We start from the raw sequence: 17,999 nt of genomic DNA on the forward strand, positions 1-17,999 counted from the left end.
CAGCTTGGCCTATTTAGTCTAGTGGGCCTTCACATTTCACCAAGTGACTCACCATTAGTAAACAAAAAGGGGGAAACCTCGGTTAATAGTTTCTTTCACTGTGGACGACCAGGCTCTCGGGCCAGCCCCTCCACTTCCCCAGCCTCTCGGAAAGCACAAGGTCGACTTTCCTTTCCCTCCCGCCCAAGGGGGGCTGGTTTCCCCAGTGGATTAGCCACTAAACACCGCCCCGTCCCCACATGGCTCCCTCCCTCCCTCGACTTATTTCTAATATTTCCAAAGTGCACTTTTTCTGGGCCTCTCCCCATCCCCGCCCCCCAAGTGGGCTTTCCTTCCGCCTCGCTCGGCTCGGATTCCTGACTCCGTCGCCACCCCTTCCCTCCTCTCCCACCCCGCATTGTCTTTCGGAAACCGCCCCCCGCCCCCCTCAAGCCAGGCCCCGACTCCAGGCCTCGCCCCCTGCACACTCCTCCCTCCGCTCGGCCCCCCTCCTCCCCGCCCCTCTCCCTCCTCCCGCTCCTGGGCGCCCGAAAGGATCATTGTTAGCCGCCCCCGCCCCGCCCACCCCGGCTGTTTATTTATGCATACGTCACCGGGCCGGCCCCGCCCCCGGCATCTCATTAAGGCGAGTGTGTTCCTCTCGCCCTGTCAATAATCTCCGCTCCCAGACTACTCCGTTCCTCCGGATTTCGATCCCCCTTTTTCTATCTGTCAATCAGCGCCGCCTTTGAACTGAAAAGCTCTCAGTCTAACTTCAACTCACTCAAATCCGAACGGCACGAGCTCCTCCTGTATCTTCGGCTCCCCCCCCCTTTTGCTCTTTATATCTGACTTCTTGTTGTTGGTGTGTGTGTTTTTCTACCCCCTTTTTTATTTATTATTTTTTTGCACATTGATCGGATCCTTGGGAACGAGAGAAAAAAGAAACCCAAACCCACGCGTGCAGAAGATTCTCCCCTTCCCCTCCCCTCCTCCCTCTTTTCCCCTCCCCAGGAGAGAGAGACCCCAAAGCAACGGGGGAAAAAAAGTTCACCTTGGGCTCGCCTTTTCCTTGCAATATTTTTTGGGGGGCCAAACTTTTTTTGGGGGGTGTTTTTTTTTCTCTTGGCTTTTCTTCCTCCATTTTTCTTCCAAAATTGCTGCTGGTGGGTGAAAAAAAAAATGCCGCAGCTGAACGGCGGTGGGGGAGATGACCTAGGCGCCAACGACGAACTCATCTCCTTCAAAGACGAGGGCGAGCAGGAGGAAAAGAGCTCCGAAAACTCCTCGGCAGAAAGGGATTTAGCCGATGTCAAGTCGTCGCTAGTCAATGAATCAGAAACGAATCAAAACAGCTCCTCCGATTCCGAGGTAGGGCGGGCGGCCTCCGCGCCGCTCCGGGCTGGCCACGGGCGCGGGGAGCCGCCGGGGCCGGGGGCCGCGGGGCGCGCGGGCCGGGCGGGCGAGGGGCGCGCGGAGCCTCCATTTGCACCCACTTTAACCCTGTTTTTCTCTCCCCCGCACCCCCACCCCGGGGGGTGCCGCTCCTGCCCCGCGCCCCCCTCGCCGTGGCGTTTGCCCCTCGCCTGCCTCCCCACCTCCTCCCCTCCGGGAAAGGCGGAAAGACGGCCGCCGCCGCGCTCCGAAAGTTTCCGAGACAAATCCCGGGAAAGTTTGGAAGAAGGTGAGTCCGCCCCGCAAGCCGCCTCCGGGCCGGCCGCCCCGCGCGCCCCGGTCCCGCTCGACCGGGCCATGCGTCGGCCCCGCCGCGGCGCCGGGCCCGAGGGCCACTTTCTAAAAAGTTTCTCGTTGCTCTCTCTCTCCCTCTCTCTCGCTGTGTCCCCCGCGCCGCGCGGCCGCCGCCGTCCCCTCGCCGCCCCGCCATGTTAGCGGCCAAGAGGCAAGATGGAGGGCTCTTTAAGGGGCCACCGTATCCCGGCTACCCCTTCATCATGATCCCCGACCTGACGAGCCCCTACCTTCCCAACGGATCGCTCTCGCCCACCGCCCGAACCGTAAGTGCCGCGCCCGGCCCCCGCCGCCCGCCCGCCCCGCACGCGGCCCCTGCCCTGCCCCTCCCCCTCCCCCCGCTCCTCCCCCCCTCCCCTCCCCCGCTCGTGGCCCAGGCTGCCCGAAACTCTCCAAACTTTTCTGCCTTTTGTGGACTGGATTTGTTTGCACTTCGCCATGTTCTTGCTTTCAGTTTGCTGCCTCGTGATGTTGGGGAGCCCTTTCTTTCCAAACTGGGCATTGGTGGTGGTGGTGGTGGTGGTGGTGGTGCTGGGAGACCAATCTGCAGAACTTTTTTGCGCTCTGGGCCCCCCTCCCCCTTGGTGGTGCTGTTTGTTTCTGCGGCCTGGGAAGACGACTGTGTGTAGCTCTTTCTTCTCCCTCTCTCTTCCTTCCCTCTTCTGTGGTGTCTTGGGCTTTCCCCGGTTAACCCCTTGGCTGCCGCCGCCGGGGACCGGTGAGCCCGCCGCCGCGCGCGCAGGCTGCGTAGTGGCTTTGCTGCAGGCGGTAAACCAGAGACCCCGCGAGCGCGCGGCGTCCGCGGCCCGGGGCGAGCTCCTCGGCTCGGTCCCACGCTGTATTTGTTTAGCCTTCCAGTTGCGATCTCTGCCTTGCAGCCCTCCACTCCCATTCCCTGGAAGGTCACACTTCCCAGACTGGCCCCACAGCAAACTTGGGAGCTCTGGGCTGCCTTTCTTTTGGTCGTCTCGCGGGCCGCGAGCCCCGTGGGTGCCATGGCGGGCTGGGTGCTGGCTCTCCAGGGCTGTGAGGGACGTCGGAGCTGAGTGGGGTGGAGAGCCCAGTGCTGGTGTGTGTGTCTGTGTGTGTTTGTGTGTGTGTGCACACGCGCGCGCTCTGGGTCGAGATGGCCTCCGAGGGGAGTCGGTGGATTTCTAGGGAATTTTAGTGCCTTGGGTGCAATGCAGGGTCTGCAAACGCCAGTTTATGGGAAAGCCCTCCATGGGCTTGGGATAGGGATCGGTGAGGATAAAGGTGGGGTGTGCAGGGAGTGAGGAAGGCCAGGGGTGGGGGGCCCTCTGCCTCAAAGAAGTGTGCTGTGCTGATCGCCAGCCTTCCACCTTTGGGGGCCCTGGGGCAGTGTGGGTTGCCAGGGTCAGGGTGATGCTGATATCCCTTCCTGCACTATGGGCCCCACACCCACCCTGACATTTGTTAATAGGACTCAACCCCTCCCTAATCGGCCTCTGCACCCTGCCTTTGCCCTGGATCCCTCCCCCATCCCACTGGCTTCTAAGCAGGCTGATTTAGGAATTCCCTAACTGCCAGTCTTTTCTGCACTACTTCCCGGGGATTGTCATTTTGCACCTTGTCTGGTCTGGTCCCCCTACCCTGTATTTACACACACCACTTTTGTTTTCTTTCTTTCGGGGTAACTTGAGATAGCAATTTGAAAGAAAGCACCCACTGTTAAGCAGCCGTGGACGCTGTGCTAATGGCCAGAGCTTGCCGAATGGGAGTCCATCCGATCTACAAGTGTTTTTCAGAATTAAAATATTAACTATCAGGTTCAATTTTTTTTTGAGGGAATGGTGCTGGCAAAAGGGCAAGGGCATGCCAGGCTGGTCATTTTTTATGTCAAGGAAAGAGAAGTGATTGTTCCCCCCTCCTCTGTCTTTGCCCTGGCTCTGGCATGCTTGGGGAGTTGGGAGAATGTTCCAGCCCTGCCTTAAGCGTGCAGGGCCAGTTCCTTCAGGCCTCAGCGCCAGGCTGTTGGGGGCTGCAGCTGGAGAGGAAGCACCAGCCGGTTACTTTTATGTTTTCCTTGGGAGCTTGTGGGCATCATAGACTGAGAGCTTTAGACTCAGACCTGGTAGGATGGGGCCCTAACTCAACTCAACCATGTTCCAGAGTATCCCTGAGAATTTCATCCTCCCCTCCACATTATCTTTAAAAATCCCCTTAGCCATCCAAAGGCCCACCTGAGTCCTGGGTCTTGATGGCAGGCCCGTTGACTTTCTAAACTCCCTGTGTGCCCACTTGCCACCTGGCCCATACCATCTCCCCAAAGGGGAGCGGCTGTCTTTTGCCGTAATCAGCCAAGAGGGAAATTGTAAAAGGCAAATGATTTCCGGGTACGCAAAAGGAAGACTCCCTACACTCCATCCAGTCCCATCTGAGGGCCTTAGAGGAACCGAGGGAGCCTAGTTGATTTTAATTGTGGACGTAGCGGGTGGCCTTGGGCTGTGACATCAGATGGGCGTCTAAGCAGACATTTCTTAGAATTCAGCCGGCAGCGTGGGTCTTTCAGTGTGTCACATCAACAGACATCTTGGTGCTGCTGACCAATGCCCCAGCCTCCTTCCCTTCTGTCACTTGGGTTAGAGGCTGTACTCCGAATTAAAGTTATTTATTTAGGCCAGCAAGCCGAGCCGTGGCTGTGGCGTGGGCCATAGCTGTGGTGTGTCACTTCTGACGTCTTCCATCCTGGGAGCAGCTTGCAATTCCAGCTGCCAAAGGAATCAGCGGGCAAGATAGTAGTCCTCGCGGCGCTCCTCTGAAATTCCCCGTGCTTTGGCGAGAACGCTGTGTGGGACAGAAAGGAAAGACAGATATTAGCGGTGTGCTCTATTCTCCCCATGTCTCCTTGGGGCTCTCTTTGTGCTGCCTGTTCTGTGATTTAGGGGAGTCTACCTGTACAGCAGCTGCTTCCTTTAAACCAAACAGCCTAGACTCCTGATTTCTGCTCTTCTGTTTAAGAATGTAAAGAATTAAGGAGTATTATTAAATTGGCTATGATGAATAATACATTACCTCAAGAAAAATGCCTTAATTGGGGAAGACACCGGAAAGCCTGATCATAATACTTTTTATTTTAAAGACGACAATGATTTCTGCACAAACGTTAATTTAGCCTTTGATACAGTAATAGGAATGGCTTTAAGGGAGAGAAAGAGAGAGGAGAGGAGATCTTAGGATTTTGATGTTTGTATCTTAAAGATATGGATACTGTTACCTGTTAGCTTGTTAACCTTGATAGGAAAAAGTAGTTTCCATTTCTTTGACCCTCCCCTCGCCTGCCTGCTAACTCAGAAATAGGGATATGGTGGTATCGAAATACCAGTTAGGTTTGGAATTTCTTTTTAAGGACTTGATTATCGGAGCTCTTGCATCGTTTTTTACCCAAAGTTATTTGCTTTCCAACAGAGCTACTTGCTACTAGGTTGCACAAATAAATAAGCTGCATCTTGAATTCATTTCTGAACCGGGAATCCAGCATTGAAAGGAAACCAAGAGGGGCCTATTCATTGGGGTTCTGTTTAGCCTGGCGACTTCTCCTTCTGGCCTCTGAAAACTGGCTGTTTTCTCGGGACTCAAACAACATAATCCTTTCAAATACAAAAGACTTCAGCCCTGGGAGTGTGAAGGGTTAATGGTGGTCCTTCCCCGCTGTCCTACCACCCCCCACCTTCAGCCCTGATTGTTTTGACAACACTTTTCAAAGTGTGACATTCCCAGTCCCTACATAACAATGTAATATTACTGTCATTACACAGGTCATTACATTTTAAATAGAGAACAATAAAGTGCTTATCGCCCTGAAAAAGAACAGGTGTTCTTGCCTGTCTTTGGCATTTATGCTAATTGTTTTTCATCTCCTTCCGAGAAATATTTATAGCGGGGGCATGTTTAGATTTCAATCTCAATACAACGGCATTAATGCCGTGCTAATCTTTATAGGTTGGGGTTTAATGTCTGCAGTATGGATTATGGGCTCAACATTCACCCAATAAGTTGTTTTAATGATTATAAATTTAATATGCCAGCGCCTTTCAGTTGGCTGCCATTAAAGCCTGCTGAAGCCCCCCCCCCCCCATCCCGGAAACAAACGGATTGGTTGTTGGGAGCCTCAAGTGCTTTATCTGGAAGAAGTGTTTTTGGAAACTTGTGACTGCTCAGGGGAAGAGGGGAAGTGGCTTTGACTGATGCCCCTAGCTCTGATGGTGCAAAGATTCCCAGGAAAACAATCCCCGTTCTTGCCAGGAATTTTTCCACCTTGGCTTTTTTGCCCCCCCCCCCCCCCCGTCCCTTTTTGGGTTGTTTCACTGATAGGGATTTTCACTGAGCGTCACTGCTGTAAGTTGGTCAGCTGTTGGTTTCTTAGCAAGCTGGGGAAAGTTCCAGGAAGGTTTTGGGGGTGCGGGTTGGGGAGGGGGTGTGCGCGGCAGCTTTGCAGAGCAAGAATGCGGCTTAGTTAGCAGCTCCGGCTAGCTGCAGCCCTGCACGCCATTGAAGGAAACGTTTGCTTTAGAAAACTAGCATTTTACTCGTTGCAGCAGAGGCTGCGCTTTTAAAGATTAGAGCTGCAGCCTTGCAGCCTTTCCAGGGTGAATGGCTCTGTTACATCCCATGAAGTGTGTGTGTGCGTGTGTGTGTGTGTGTGTGTGTGTAAGGAGGACTGGGAGATCCTGGGAGTAAGTTCTTTCACACACAACACACACACACACACACACACACACGAAGTGGGTACGCGAGAGCTATCTAAGGATTTTACTTTCTGTCAGATGTTTCATACCGCCTAGGTTCCCCCCCCCCCTTTCGAATCACATTAAAATGCCCTGAAGGAAAGGACAGCTGCGGATTTCTGTGTGGACGGGCGTTCCTGGACCTTTCCCCCAGCTGTCTGGAAGTTATGTGGAAGTTAGTTTATTGGCAGTTAAGTATGAGACAACCTGGATTTAGCAAATGCGCTCTCTGACACAGGAAGTAGATGACATTTTATAGGGGGGCAAGGGGGGCGGGAAAGAGGCGTCAGGCGGGGAGTGATGGACTCATGTGCGTGTGTATATGTGCGTGTGTGTATATGTGCGTGTGTATGTTTTAACCAGGGAGTTTGCCAATAAGAAAACACTTTCTAAGGAAGTCACTGTAAGCTTTTCAGTCTTGGTAAGTGGAATTCAATAATATCTGTAACCGCATTTATGGCTGTTTTAAGGTATCACATCTGAGTTCTGAAAAGGAGGGTGACTCCGAGGTTTTTTTCTCTTTCCTCCTTTCCTGAGGTGTGTGTGTGTGTGTGTGTGTGTGTGTGTGTGTGTCCATCAGAGTCTCTTCCGGGAGTGGATATTGGCACATGTGTGAGCAAACCTTCCAGCACGCACCCAGAATGGAAATACGTTTGTGAAGGACATGGTTAATTTTACAACCAAAGGCTAACTTGCACCTCGGCAGGCCTGCTGAAAGAAATGTACCTCAGCCCTTTGCTGGCAAGCACCACCCGGGCCATAAATCCCCAGGCTTTATTTACAGCCCATAACACTTATGAATGTTAAGATATTTGACGCCACATTGGCCTTATAATATTCAAGGTCCGCAGACACTTGCAGTAGCTCAGATTTCTCTCACTGATTATAAGCACGGTCGCAGCGGTGGGGGGTGGGGGTGGGGGAGGAGGGGCACAGCATTCATAAATGCTGCCTCCCCCATTCTCTGAACCCTGCCTTGCCTTCTGAGCCCACTGAGACAGGCACCCCTTCCTTTAGCCGCTGACTTATACTTTTCCTCCAGGTCATTGTTCCACACATTTATAAAGAGTACTTTCAGGGCTGGAAATTCAAGGGGGGCGGGCAGTGCTTTGCACAAATGCCTTTTACAAAAGCAAAGTTGTTCTAGGTGTTTGTCTTTTCTCCTTCTGCCACTATCTACCCCCCCTTCCCTTCTCTCTTTCCTTCTCTTTTTTTTAATTTTGAAGGCGACATTGCCTATATTGTGCATATTTCCCAGAATACTTAAAAGAAATCTGATATGGGAGATGGCTCTTTAATTTATATGATGTTCCACTAAGCTGGAAGGGAGAAAAATACACACTGCACAGTGCACTAGTGAACTTGTGGGGTTTTTTTTTTAAAGCAAGTCAGGCAGAGTGAGGGGAGCTGATTAAAAGAGTTTACCAGACAAGGGTGGTAAAAAAGGGGCAAGCTTACATTGGGGCAAGGGAGGCCAATCGATGTGTGGGTGGCAGCAGTGGGGGGCTGGGAGAAGCAGAGCCACGGAGCCCAAAAGAGGCTGAGTCAATGCTTGTCCAACAAAGATTAGAAAAGCCCAGGAAAAGAGGATGACGATTTGGGATTGAGGAGACGGCTTGATTGAAATTGGGGCTTAGGAGTTTCTTCTAAGGGGCAAGAGTGCTGGAGGTGGGGGTGGTCTCCGGGCGGTGACTAATAAAAAATGACATGGCTTTGCTCAGTAGGAAAGACTATTTTCAAGCCATCACTTAGTGCTCACACCGACCTGGATGGTCCGAACCAGTTCTTGTGGGGGCGGGCGTGGGGGGAGGAGATGCTGTCATCCGTGGTTCAGATTCTGATGCCCAAGAAACCAACTGTCCTGCAGATTTTAATTTATTTTTAAAAAAAGGGTGTGTGTGTGTGTATGGGATGCGGGGGAGCTGTGTGTGTGTGTGTGTGTGTGTGTGTGTGTGTGTGTGTGTGACAAACTGACCACCTCATAAAGTGGGGACTGAGACCCAGAGGCTCCGTGGCTAACAGATGACTGGACTTTCCCTCTTTCCACCCCAGACTTAAAATCTGAGCCTGAAAGGTTTTATTTTTCTAATCAATGGAATGCAGAAACTTACTAGCCCGCAGGGACAGATATGAATCCCTTAACAGCTCATTACAGAGATGGGGTGGTGGGATCCTTGGGGGTTAGAGGGGGGAGAATCAGCCGGGACGGTCTTCCATTTCTCCTGCATAGGTTTTTTTTTTTTCTCTTCCTCCTCAGACACATCTGACTTCAGGCGGTTTCTTCAGCCCACTCTGTTTTTCTCCTTTCGGTCCTGGAGAAGCCCGGATCAGTCCGCTTCTAAGCGAGACAGAGTTGGGGCCGCAGGACCAGGGCTGAAGGTGTTAAAAACCGCGAGCTAAAGTTTGGCATCATGAAAATAAATTGGAGGCTGGTTGGCATTAGCAGGGTACAGCACATTGGGAGAGCTTAATTAGTACGAACTGTAATTGTTCATGGTCGGCCAGAAGAAATGCTCAGGAAAAGTGGGGTCCTTCTCTTTCTCCTCTTCAGTTTGAAACCGATAAATCACTTGCATATTTGTGTAGTGATTCAAATGGAGCTAAGACCGCTCCCATCACAACATGTGGTAAATTGTAAAGTCAATGAATTGCAGATGTAGGCTACAGTGAGATTCTCTAAGAAAATGCAGAATGAATGGGAAGGAGTGATGCTATAAATATTTACTGAGAAGATAACTAGATTCCTTCGTGCTGGGCCAATTATGATGTACTAAATATATTAGTAAGATGCTTTAAAAAAAACACCCGGAAACAAAAGAACTGCAGAGGCTCTGTGTGGGCTTTGGGTGGGTTGGTTTGTTTTGGGAAGCGAAATGAAAGAAAGGCACAATGTTATGGTCCTGTCAGTTTTATTAAGCTGGAATCACAATGGCGAACCCAGGGAAGGACACACGAAACCCACATTAATGCAAATTAATTCGTTATGAGTTGCGGGCGCGGCGACTGCTAAGTGGGGTAATAATGGGGCATCATTTTAAGAGTGTCAGTGTAGCAACTTTTAATGAAAAATGGCTGTGTTCGGACCTGGCTCTGCCCCGCAGCCCGTGTGTGTTTAGATGCTGGAGATGCGTTCTCGCCCCTTCCTTTCCCCCTCCAAACTCACAGTGGAGGAATTTTATCGTGAAGGTTTCAATGCTTGAAGGAAAGCTTGCGTTGCTCAGAAGCCCACCCAGCTATGCCTCTCTTGCCATCACCACCGCGTTCGAACTCCACTGTTGTTGGCTGTGTGTGCTTTGTTTTCTAAAATTTGGCCGGAGAGATTGCAGCACAGACGTGGAAAGTAGCACGCCCCTATAGACTAAGAGATAGCACTTTCTCCAAGCGATTCCCCCCCTCTTTCCCCCTTCTTAGAGGATTTTGGTCTCAGGCAATGTTGCAAGTCAATACTTCTTTCCCCAAATGTGAGTAGGTGTGTGTGTGTGTGTGTGTGTGTGTGTGTGTGGAAGCTGTAAAAGTTAATGATCGCTTTCTGACTCATAGCTGAGAGTTTCAGGTTGAGGAAAAGAAAAGAAAGAAAGCAAATTAATGAGGGTAAATAGACATTTGATGGAGCACGGAGACAGTGGAGAGCTAGTTCCTGCATCCAAAGGCAAGCATTTTGTTGTGGAGAACACTCCAGGAGCACTGAAGAGAGGGGGGGGAGCCCTTTGTCAGGGTATTGTTTGAGGAGGGGACATGCGATTGCATCTAGCTCCCTGCAGGAGATTTAACCCCCCCACTCCCAGGAAGTTTAGAGTCCTGTCTGCCACAACCTACCTCGGGGAGGTAGGGGGGGAGGGGGGGCACATTTTTTTTGGATAGGGCAGGCAAGAACCCCAAGTGCTGGTCAAAAGTTAATTTTCTATTAAATATAAGAGCAACCAGCCTGTATAGGACTAGGGCACTGTGGCCACATGGTCAAACTGCTTACCTTGGCCTGATGAAGGATTGCCACTGCAGGGAGGGCCTACCAACAAGTCTTAAGATGGACCGAAAAGTGTTCGTCTCTTAGCCTAGTGACATAAGAATGCAAGGAAACCAAATCCTATTGCTATCGAGTCAGTTCTGACAAACTCCTAGAGGCCTTAGATAAGGTTTCTGAAGCTGTGCATCTTACGGGAAGCAGGCAGCCTCATCTTTGGCCCAGGGAGCAGCTGGTGGTTTTGAACTGCAGAACTTGAAGTTAGCTGCCCACGGTGCCACCGGGAGAGAGTGGATTCCAAACCACCACCCGCCTCTCAGAAATGAATGTTATTATTATTTTTAATCAAAGAGAACGCCCCATGATTTGTAGACGAGAATGAGCGAGGGTTCCGCCTCTCTCAAATGTAGTGAACCAACAGGCATTGAACCATGAACCTTCATGGTCCCGTTGGAAGTTAACTTCATGCTGGAAAAAACCAACGGAGCGTTTCGACTTTTTTTTTTTTAAGTCCCTTTTGAGGATGAGAGTTCTGTGGTTGTAAAAGCCGCTTCCCCTTCCTCCCTTCTCCGCACAGTGCCCTTGTCTTGGATCCGACGCATGCGATTCAGAACCAGATTAGAAATATGACAAGAGAAATCAAGATAAGATAGTAATAAAGGAAGGGGTGCGTCATAAAATACTGGTGTTTAAGTTGCCGGAGAGTTGTGCCAAACTGTTTGTATTTGGGAGGATCGTGAGGTCATATTTTTTCTCCAAAAAGCTAACCTCCAGCACAGCTGCGGTTTGGTGGTTCTTGCCAAAGGACCGTGCGGGGAGGGTGTTTGGAATGGGGGGGGAGGGTGGGCTCGACCATGGTAAGAAAGCACCCAGCCTAAGTTGAGAGTTTCTGGGCAGGAATGACAGTTCAGTTAGTTCCTCCCAGGTGGCTTTTGGGGACTCTATGACACCCAAGGGAGGGGGAGCATCCTCTGGAAGGGGGTGTGCTGTACACCTTGGTTGGCAACGTCAGGAAGGGCCATGGGTCCTTGAGATGCCCAGAGCAGGTGTGGAAGCATGGTTCGTAAACTCAGACCTCCGCTATCGCTGGCTGTCTTGCAGCTTGCTTGTGGACCCCCTAAAGTCCCCATACCGTCCAAGAAAACAGAGGGCCAATCATCTCTGGTGCCTCTCCTTCCGTCCAGCTTTTCCGAGAGGTCTAAATGATGGTCCCAATTTCAAGTGCTAGGTCTGTACCGGGCCCTTGTGTTGTTATCTTTGTCTTATAAAGCAAGGTTCCGGCAGACAAGGCATTTTTTGTGTTTTTACAGGGAGAGGAAAAAAACCCAAAACTGTTCAAGTGTGTGCTCTTGAAAAAGGGAGGATGCAAACCCCAAAGGGGAAGATGCCGAGGCTCCAGGCCTCACGGCTGTAGCTGAGGGAAGTTTGGCTCAGACAGGCTCCCTCCAATAGTTCCTGGCTGGGAGTTACAGATTGGCCTTCGGGCTCAATGAGAGTCTTGTGCTACAGTATCCTTGGGTTTGGGAGGTACTACAATGGTCGGTGTGTGACATTAAGGTTGTCTTGTACGTTGGTTTCTCTGCTAGATTCTGAAGGCGCTCTTTGCTACCTTGTTACTGTTTTAAGTGCAACCTTCTGTCCCCAGGGTCACGGTGGTGGTTAGTTAGAGATGAATGAACCTAAGGCTTAAGAATGGAACTCGGGGAGTGAGAATTGAATTGGCATTAGTTACAGTTGCAATCATTTATTCATAAAACTACGATTCTGCTTTCGTCCTCCCTCCTCCCCCAACTAAAACAGATACTTAGTTATCATAGGGCTGCTCAATTTTAATTGACGATCTAGGATCTAGATTCCTGCGGTTTCCCTGAGCACAGATTGCCTCGGGCGCCGCAGGGTTTGTGGGAAGAAATGCTTGGACCCGGTTCCCGGCAGCTCTGCAGCAAGTATTTGGAGAAGCAGAGAATGGCCTGGCCTGAAAGGATGGCTGGGTTGGTCGCGTGGCCTCTCCCGCCGGGTGGCAGGAGAGCGGTCCTCAGACAAGCGCTGCTGGCCAGCCAAGAATTCCAAACTCGCCACCGACCTGTGCCCAGCTCCAAAGTGGTCTAAGGCCACCTAGACCTGTCACAGTCATTAGAAGTCTCTGCTTACAGACTGGCAGTTATTTTTTGTTTTTTGCAGACAAGTCAGGGAGACAAAGGGTTCAAATTCATCGTCATTTTCCCAGCAATGACTTCACTTGAGCTGAGCTGCGTTTGCAGATGTGTGAGGGCTTGGAGGGGTGGGGCTTGGGGAGGCACAGCTTCTATGACTCCATGTTCATTTCGTTGTTGTTTTAGGGGAGTGGTTTGACACTTTGCTATGGTAGAGGGGTAAAGACCCCCTTCCCCTTTTTCTTTTCTTCTGTCCACGTCTGTTCTTTAAACTTGGAAACACTCTGGGGGCTGGCGGATCCACACAACATTCCTGTGTGAGGGCTACAGCGTGTTTGTGGGGAAACTCTCACAATTTCATTGTCATGAACATTCCGAACCTCCTCTGGTTAGGTATAACGGACAGAAATTGCAGCATCCACTGTACCCTAAAATGGGCTTCATCGCACGAGCGTGTGGGTTGAGGTGGAATTTCTATTTGAGTTTTAACTGGGCTGAATTTATTTTGACTTGGTTCAATAGTTCTTTGGGTGGATTTAAAAAAGAACAATGGTGTGAATGAAGCACTATTAAGGTCCATACTATTTGGCTCTGGCGTTCACTCGCAGCTTAAATGATGCTTGGGGAGTCATTCAGAATTGTTCAGAGTCGTAGAGACAGTGTGCGCATCGGAACGGTGGTCATCGTTCATTGCTGTAGTGTGGGTTCCTGTCTGCACCTGGTTTGCCCATTGTCGTTACATGGAGGGACTGGTAGTGACATCACTGTTCTTCACCACCTGTGTGGAAGTGGCAGGCTCACGTGTATTTCCTGATCTCACTGAAGTTCGTTCTTGATTATTGCTTGGTTTTCACAAAACATTGTTTGGTGGTGTTTGCTTTCCCCCCCTTGGTAGGACCCCAAGAAAGGGGGGGTTCATTTAGGAAGTGAGGTTCAAGGGAGCAGAACTCGGCTCTCGGCCCACCCCTTGCATTTTGGATATCCATTCATTGCTGGGTGGCCTGGGGCACCAGGTGGGACTTTGGTTTGTGCCATGCAAGGTCTGAGTAGGACCACTAGCCAATGTGAGGTCTTTAGAAACCTCATGAGGCTCTTGGGTAGTTGTGGACTCCAGTGCACGGTGGTTAAGCATTTGGCTGCTAATGGATGGGGTTGATGGCTCAAACTCCCGTTCCCTGGGATAAAGATAGGGTGTCGGGTTCTGGAAAGAGTTCAGTCTGGGGAATGCTGGGGCAGTTCCACTCTGTCCTATAGGGTTCCTGGGATCCGGCACCTGCACAATTCTGGGGTGTGTGTGTGTGTGTGTGTATGTGTGTGGCGCGGGGTGGAGTGGGGTACGGCTGGATTACCAGAGTGCAGTCCGGAAGACCTCCTGGGACGAACCGGGTAGTCATCTTGAAGGAATGTATAAGGCTTGGCGTGGCCTCTGAATTCTGTCCAACACACATTTGTTTTCCCAGAAATGGAATTGTGTTTGAGGGCCAGGGCCTGAGCGTTTGAAACGTAGGAGCTTGTTACCTGTTGCAGTCTTGTGGCGTCTCACCCCCTCACCTCTCCCAACCTTACCCCACCTCTCCGCAGCCCCCACCCCAGCCCCGCCCGCTCCATGTCGTTGCCGCTCTGCCTCCTCTCTGCAGCTCACAGTTGATTCCCTTCAGCACTCTGCTCACCCACTGGTCTCCTTTATGTCTTAATGAGCATCCGTCTTTCTCTCTCCTTATTTGAGTCTCACTCCTGGCCACCCCTACCCACCCCCCACCCCTTTATTTTTTTTGCTTACTGAATAGGTGCTTCTTCCTTATTATTATTATTTTTCAAATCTAAACTGTGCCTTAGATGATTACGATCATCTTATCCATAGCAACAAATAAGAAAGACACAGGTCTTGACTGAGCGCCAAGTCTGCAGCTCTGTCTGGGAAGGCTTGTCTGCTGTCCATAAACTGCTGTTAAGATGTTGTCTTGCTGTAGTTTGTGACATAAGCACACCGCTTTGATTTGGTTTCTTTCTACAGCTCCATTTTCAGTCCGGGAGCACGCATTACTCTGCGTACAAAGCGATCGAACACCAGATTGCAATTCAGGTAGGCCTCTCAGGGGTTCCTGAAGCTTGAATTCTCATGATGGAGGTCTCTTGTGCCTTTTCCTGTTCGACCCTTCCCACCTCCCCTCCCCCTCCCCCCCCCCAGCCTAGATGGTGATGACCAGGATGGTGATGGCAGTGGTGGTGGTTGACTCCTAGAGGGAGGCGGGAAGCGATGAAATGTGGCCGAAATGATTGAAAGGAGGGAGGGAAGGGAAGAGAAGTTCTGGTTGCCAGGACTGTTTCTACACGGGGCCGGACGAGCCAGCAGACCCCTGTGTGGCCACTAGGCACCTGCGCCTTGGAAGCTGAATCGGGTGACCCAAGATTGTACAGGAAGAATTGATGTGGGGAGGTGGGGGGGGTGTTGGTGAGCTGTGATGGGAGACGAGGCAGTGTGACAGCCGGGTTGTATGTGGCGGATCAAATTCATGTCACGCGGTGCTGAGAATATCACTTAAAAAGAGGGAGCGAGTGAGAGCGTTTGTGGTCAAATGTATAGAACATACTATTTGTCAATGTTACCGTTTTTAAATGTCCTTGAAAGGTGGCATGGATTCCACAAATGGTTCGGTGAATCACTACCAGTGTGGCCTAAAGGGTCCCCATCACCCCCCACAGAAACGTCGCCACCACTCTGCAGCATGTCTCTGTTCTTGCCCCTGTGGAAGCCTGGAAGCTGCCTTCTGCCCCTATGCTGTGGCCTCTCTTAGGTGTCCGTGGAGCCTGGCCTCGCGGGACCGCGTGTGGCTGGCTGCCCGCACGATGCAGAGGGCTTCAAGTGCCTCCACGTTGAATTGTATGGGCATGTCGCGGTGTGTTTGCCCAGTCACCTGTTGGGGGACACTGGCTCGCTTCCACCTTGGGGCCGTTGGTGCTCTGAACCTTGCCATGAAACTAAGAATGTCACCTTTGACCTGATTGTCCTGACATGTCTGATTTCTCTTGGGCCTGTTGATATGTGACACTTGCTGTGCTGGAAGGAAAGGCGACAGACCTTAGCTGCTGCTGAGTGTCTTGTTCCTGCTCACGTAGGACTGCTGTTCTTTTACATCCAAAGCCAAACAAATCACAGACTACTGCGGACTCGGAGCTGAGCTGATGCCAGCAGAATGCAGTGGTGGAGAGAGTGCAGACTAACACGATTTTCATGTCTGCCTGGCTTGGGGAGGGTGGGAGGGTCCCCTGGTGTAACCAATGGTGCCCACACTACAGCGTTCTGCTTTGACCCTTGGAAGGGAGGGAGGCTCTTAACCTCTGTGCTGTGCTGTTCAAGGCTGACTCTAGAGCCTTCCCTTATAGGGTGATGTGGGCTCGTTAGGTCCTTGAGACTTGTGCTACCCCCTCCCCCCACCCACCCCTTGCTTCCCCTATGGGGCTCCCTTGCCTAGACTACTGTGTTTGTGTGTGTCCCGAGCAAACGATCACCATGCTGCATCCATGTCACCGGGCCTTTTCAAATCTGCATCTTTCCTGCTGAGACCTTCAAATAGCCACTTGCCCCAGGTGGACTTGTCCATGATTCCACGTTTTGAGAAGTAATTAAGTCAGCTGCCATTTTTATTCGGTGGCAGTAGCTTGTTCTCCTGGCAAGGCTCCTACAATCGTGATGGTGTGCATGGGCATGCGCATCTTGTAGGGGAAATTGGGACTCTGTCGCCTCTCCGTCCTCCAACATGTTCGAGACTGGTGTGTCTTTCGCTAGCTGCTGCCTTTGGCCTTGTGGGCACCTTTCCTGTCGGGCCCTTCTTCTGTTGATCCATGGCGTGGTAAATGTGGCTCCCAGCAGATAGTTTGGGCTTGGGGCTTGGGGAGAGAGCAAGCCCCTGTCCTAAGCCTGGCTGGCAGAGACAATGACCTGAGGCCTCCTCCTCCTTGGGGAGTGCTGGAAAACCCTGCTACCCGAGGTGTGGGAATTGTTGGCCTTGAATAGCCTGGTGATCCCTATCTCACTGTGGAAAGGGTGGCTGGGGCCACGTCACTGGGAGAGCAGCGGCCGCCCGCGGAGACCAGCCCACTGTTGTTTCTTTGCACCGTTGCTGAAATGCCCCTTGTTAGGCCGAGCAGTTCGCCTGTCTCCAAACCACCTGGCACGGGGCAGGCCCAGCGAAGGCCTTTCTCAGGAGGAACCCGGAGTAAATTACAGAGCTCATTGTTTGGGGGGACTGAAACCATTCCTCTTCCTCCATGAACAGGTAGTATTGTTCTCCCGCGTCTATTTGCTAAGGCTTGATGCCCATGTGGGCAAACAGAGGGACATTTGATTAGCGCCCTAGCACTGGCATGCCTTCACTGTTCCTGCCCCCCCTCCCCCACCCCAACCAGCCCTGAACAAGGTGATGCCAAGTGCCACCTAGTTGTCACTTAAGTTGGGTCATCAAAGAGGACATGGTGAAAACCAAACCCAGCCAAGAAGCACAGGAGAGCTAGAAGGAGCCCCCAGGCAAAATAGAACGGTTGACTCAGCTGCAGCTGCCCGGGGCTTGAGGGGAAGGTGGCCCTGGTCTGGTTTAGAGTGTGTGCCGTCGACTTCATTCCGACTCTTAGTGATGGAGGTCACAGAATAGAAATGCCCCACAGGGTTCCTAAGGCTGTAATCCGGCTAGATGCTCCTCAGGAGCAGAGAAGGGGAGATTCCTTGGCTCTTGTCCTTCAGACACGTTACCAGGAGGGGCCACCCTCGAGGGGAAGACCTCACGCTTGTTAAAGTGAGGGCCAGTGAACGAGTGAGGGGCAGCTCCTCTAGAAGGTGGCCGTGAGGACGCACGGAAACATCGCCAGGATGGTGAAGATGGCGCAGGACCGGACAGTGTTTCCTGCTGTTTGTTCAGGGGTCTCTCAGGGTCGCCATGACTCGATGGCACCTCACAACCACAGAACAAAAGTGTTGGCGGGGGCAGATCGCTTGGGCTTGTGTGAAGCCGCTGGCTTTCTAGCTGCCAGCCGCCTGCTTTTACCACCGTCTGTGCCAATCGGGCACCTCAGTGGCAGGCCATTACCCCTCCTCCAGTGTAAGGCTTGAATGCAGGATGATGGTTAGTATAGAATTATGTACCCCCTGGAAATTAAGATGTGTTCTCCCTGAGTAACTACAGTATTTCAATACGAGCTAAGCGTGTTGATCACCTAAGCTCTATCCTAAAATAACTCCAGATCTGTGATACCGGGCATCACATGGGCTGCATAGCCCTTTCCTTCGTGGCCGCCTGGAACCGCAGCTCTCCACCAAGTCTGTCTTTTGTATGCATGCCCCTGAGGGATGCTACAGACATGGCACGTCCTTGTGGAAGGCTGGGACACGCTTTCAATTGCTTTGTAGGGCAGTTTCTG

General features: G+C 51.7%; 1 protein-coding gene across 27 annotated transcripts in view; it reads left to right on the top strand.

Moving 5' to 3' along the window:
- The first annotated feature begins 621 nt into the window (after positions 1 to 621).
- The window catches only part of TCF7L2 (transcription factor 7 like 2), a 215,116-nt gene continuing 197,738 nt past the window's right edge, over positions 622 to 17,999 (top strand). For 16 of the 27 annotated variants that reach the window (XM_075533508.1, XM_075533509.1, XM_075533513.1 and 13 more), the window contains exons 1-4: positions 622 to 1,350; positions 1,597 to 1,663; positions 1,870 to 1,994; positions 14,602 to 14,670. In XM_075533508.1, the coding sequence (XP_075389623.1) occupies positions 1,162 to 1,350; positions 1,597 to 1,663; positions 1,870 to 1,994; positions 14,602 to 14,670 (450 nt within the window). In that variant the 5' untranslated portion in view covers positions 622 to 1,161. The remainder of the gene's footprint in view (positions 1,351 to 1,596; positions 1,664 to 1,869; positions 1,995 to 14,601; positions 14,671 to 17,999) is intronic. The other 11 variants (XM_075533515.1, XM_075533516.1, XM_075533519.1 and 8 more) reach the window with 2 other exon arrangements.

This window comes from Tenrec ecaudatus, chromosome 16 (assembly GCF_050624435.1).
Source record: "Tenrec ecaudatus isolate mTenEca1 chromosome 16, mTenEca1.hap1, whole genome shotgun sequence".
Classification (NCBI taxonomy): domain Eukaryota; kingdom Metazoa; phylum Chordata; class Mammalia; order Afrosoricida; family Tenrecidae; genus Tenrec; species Tenrec ecaudatus.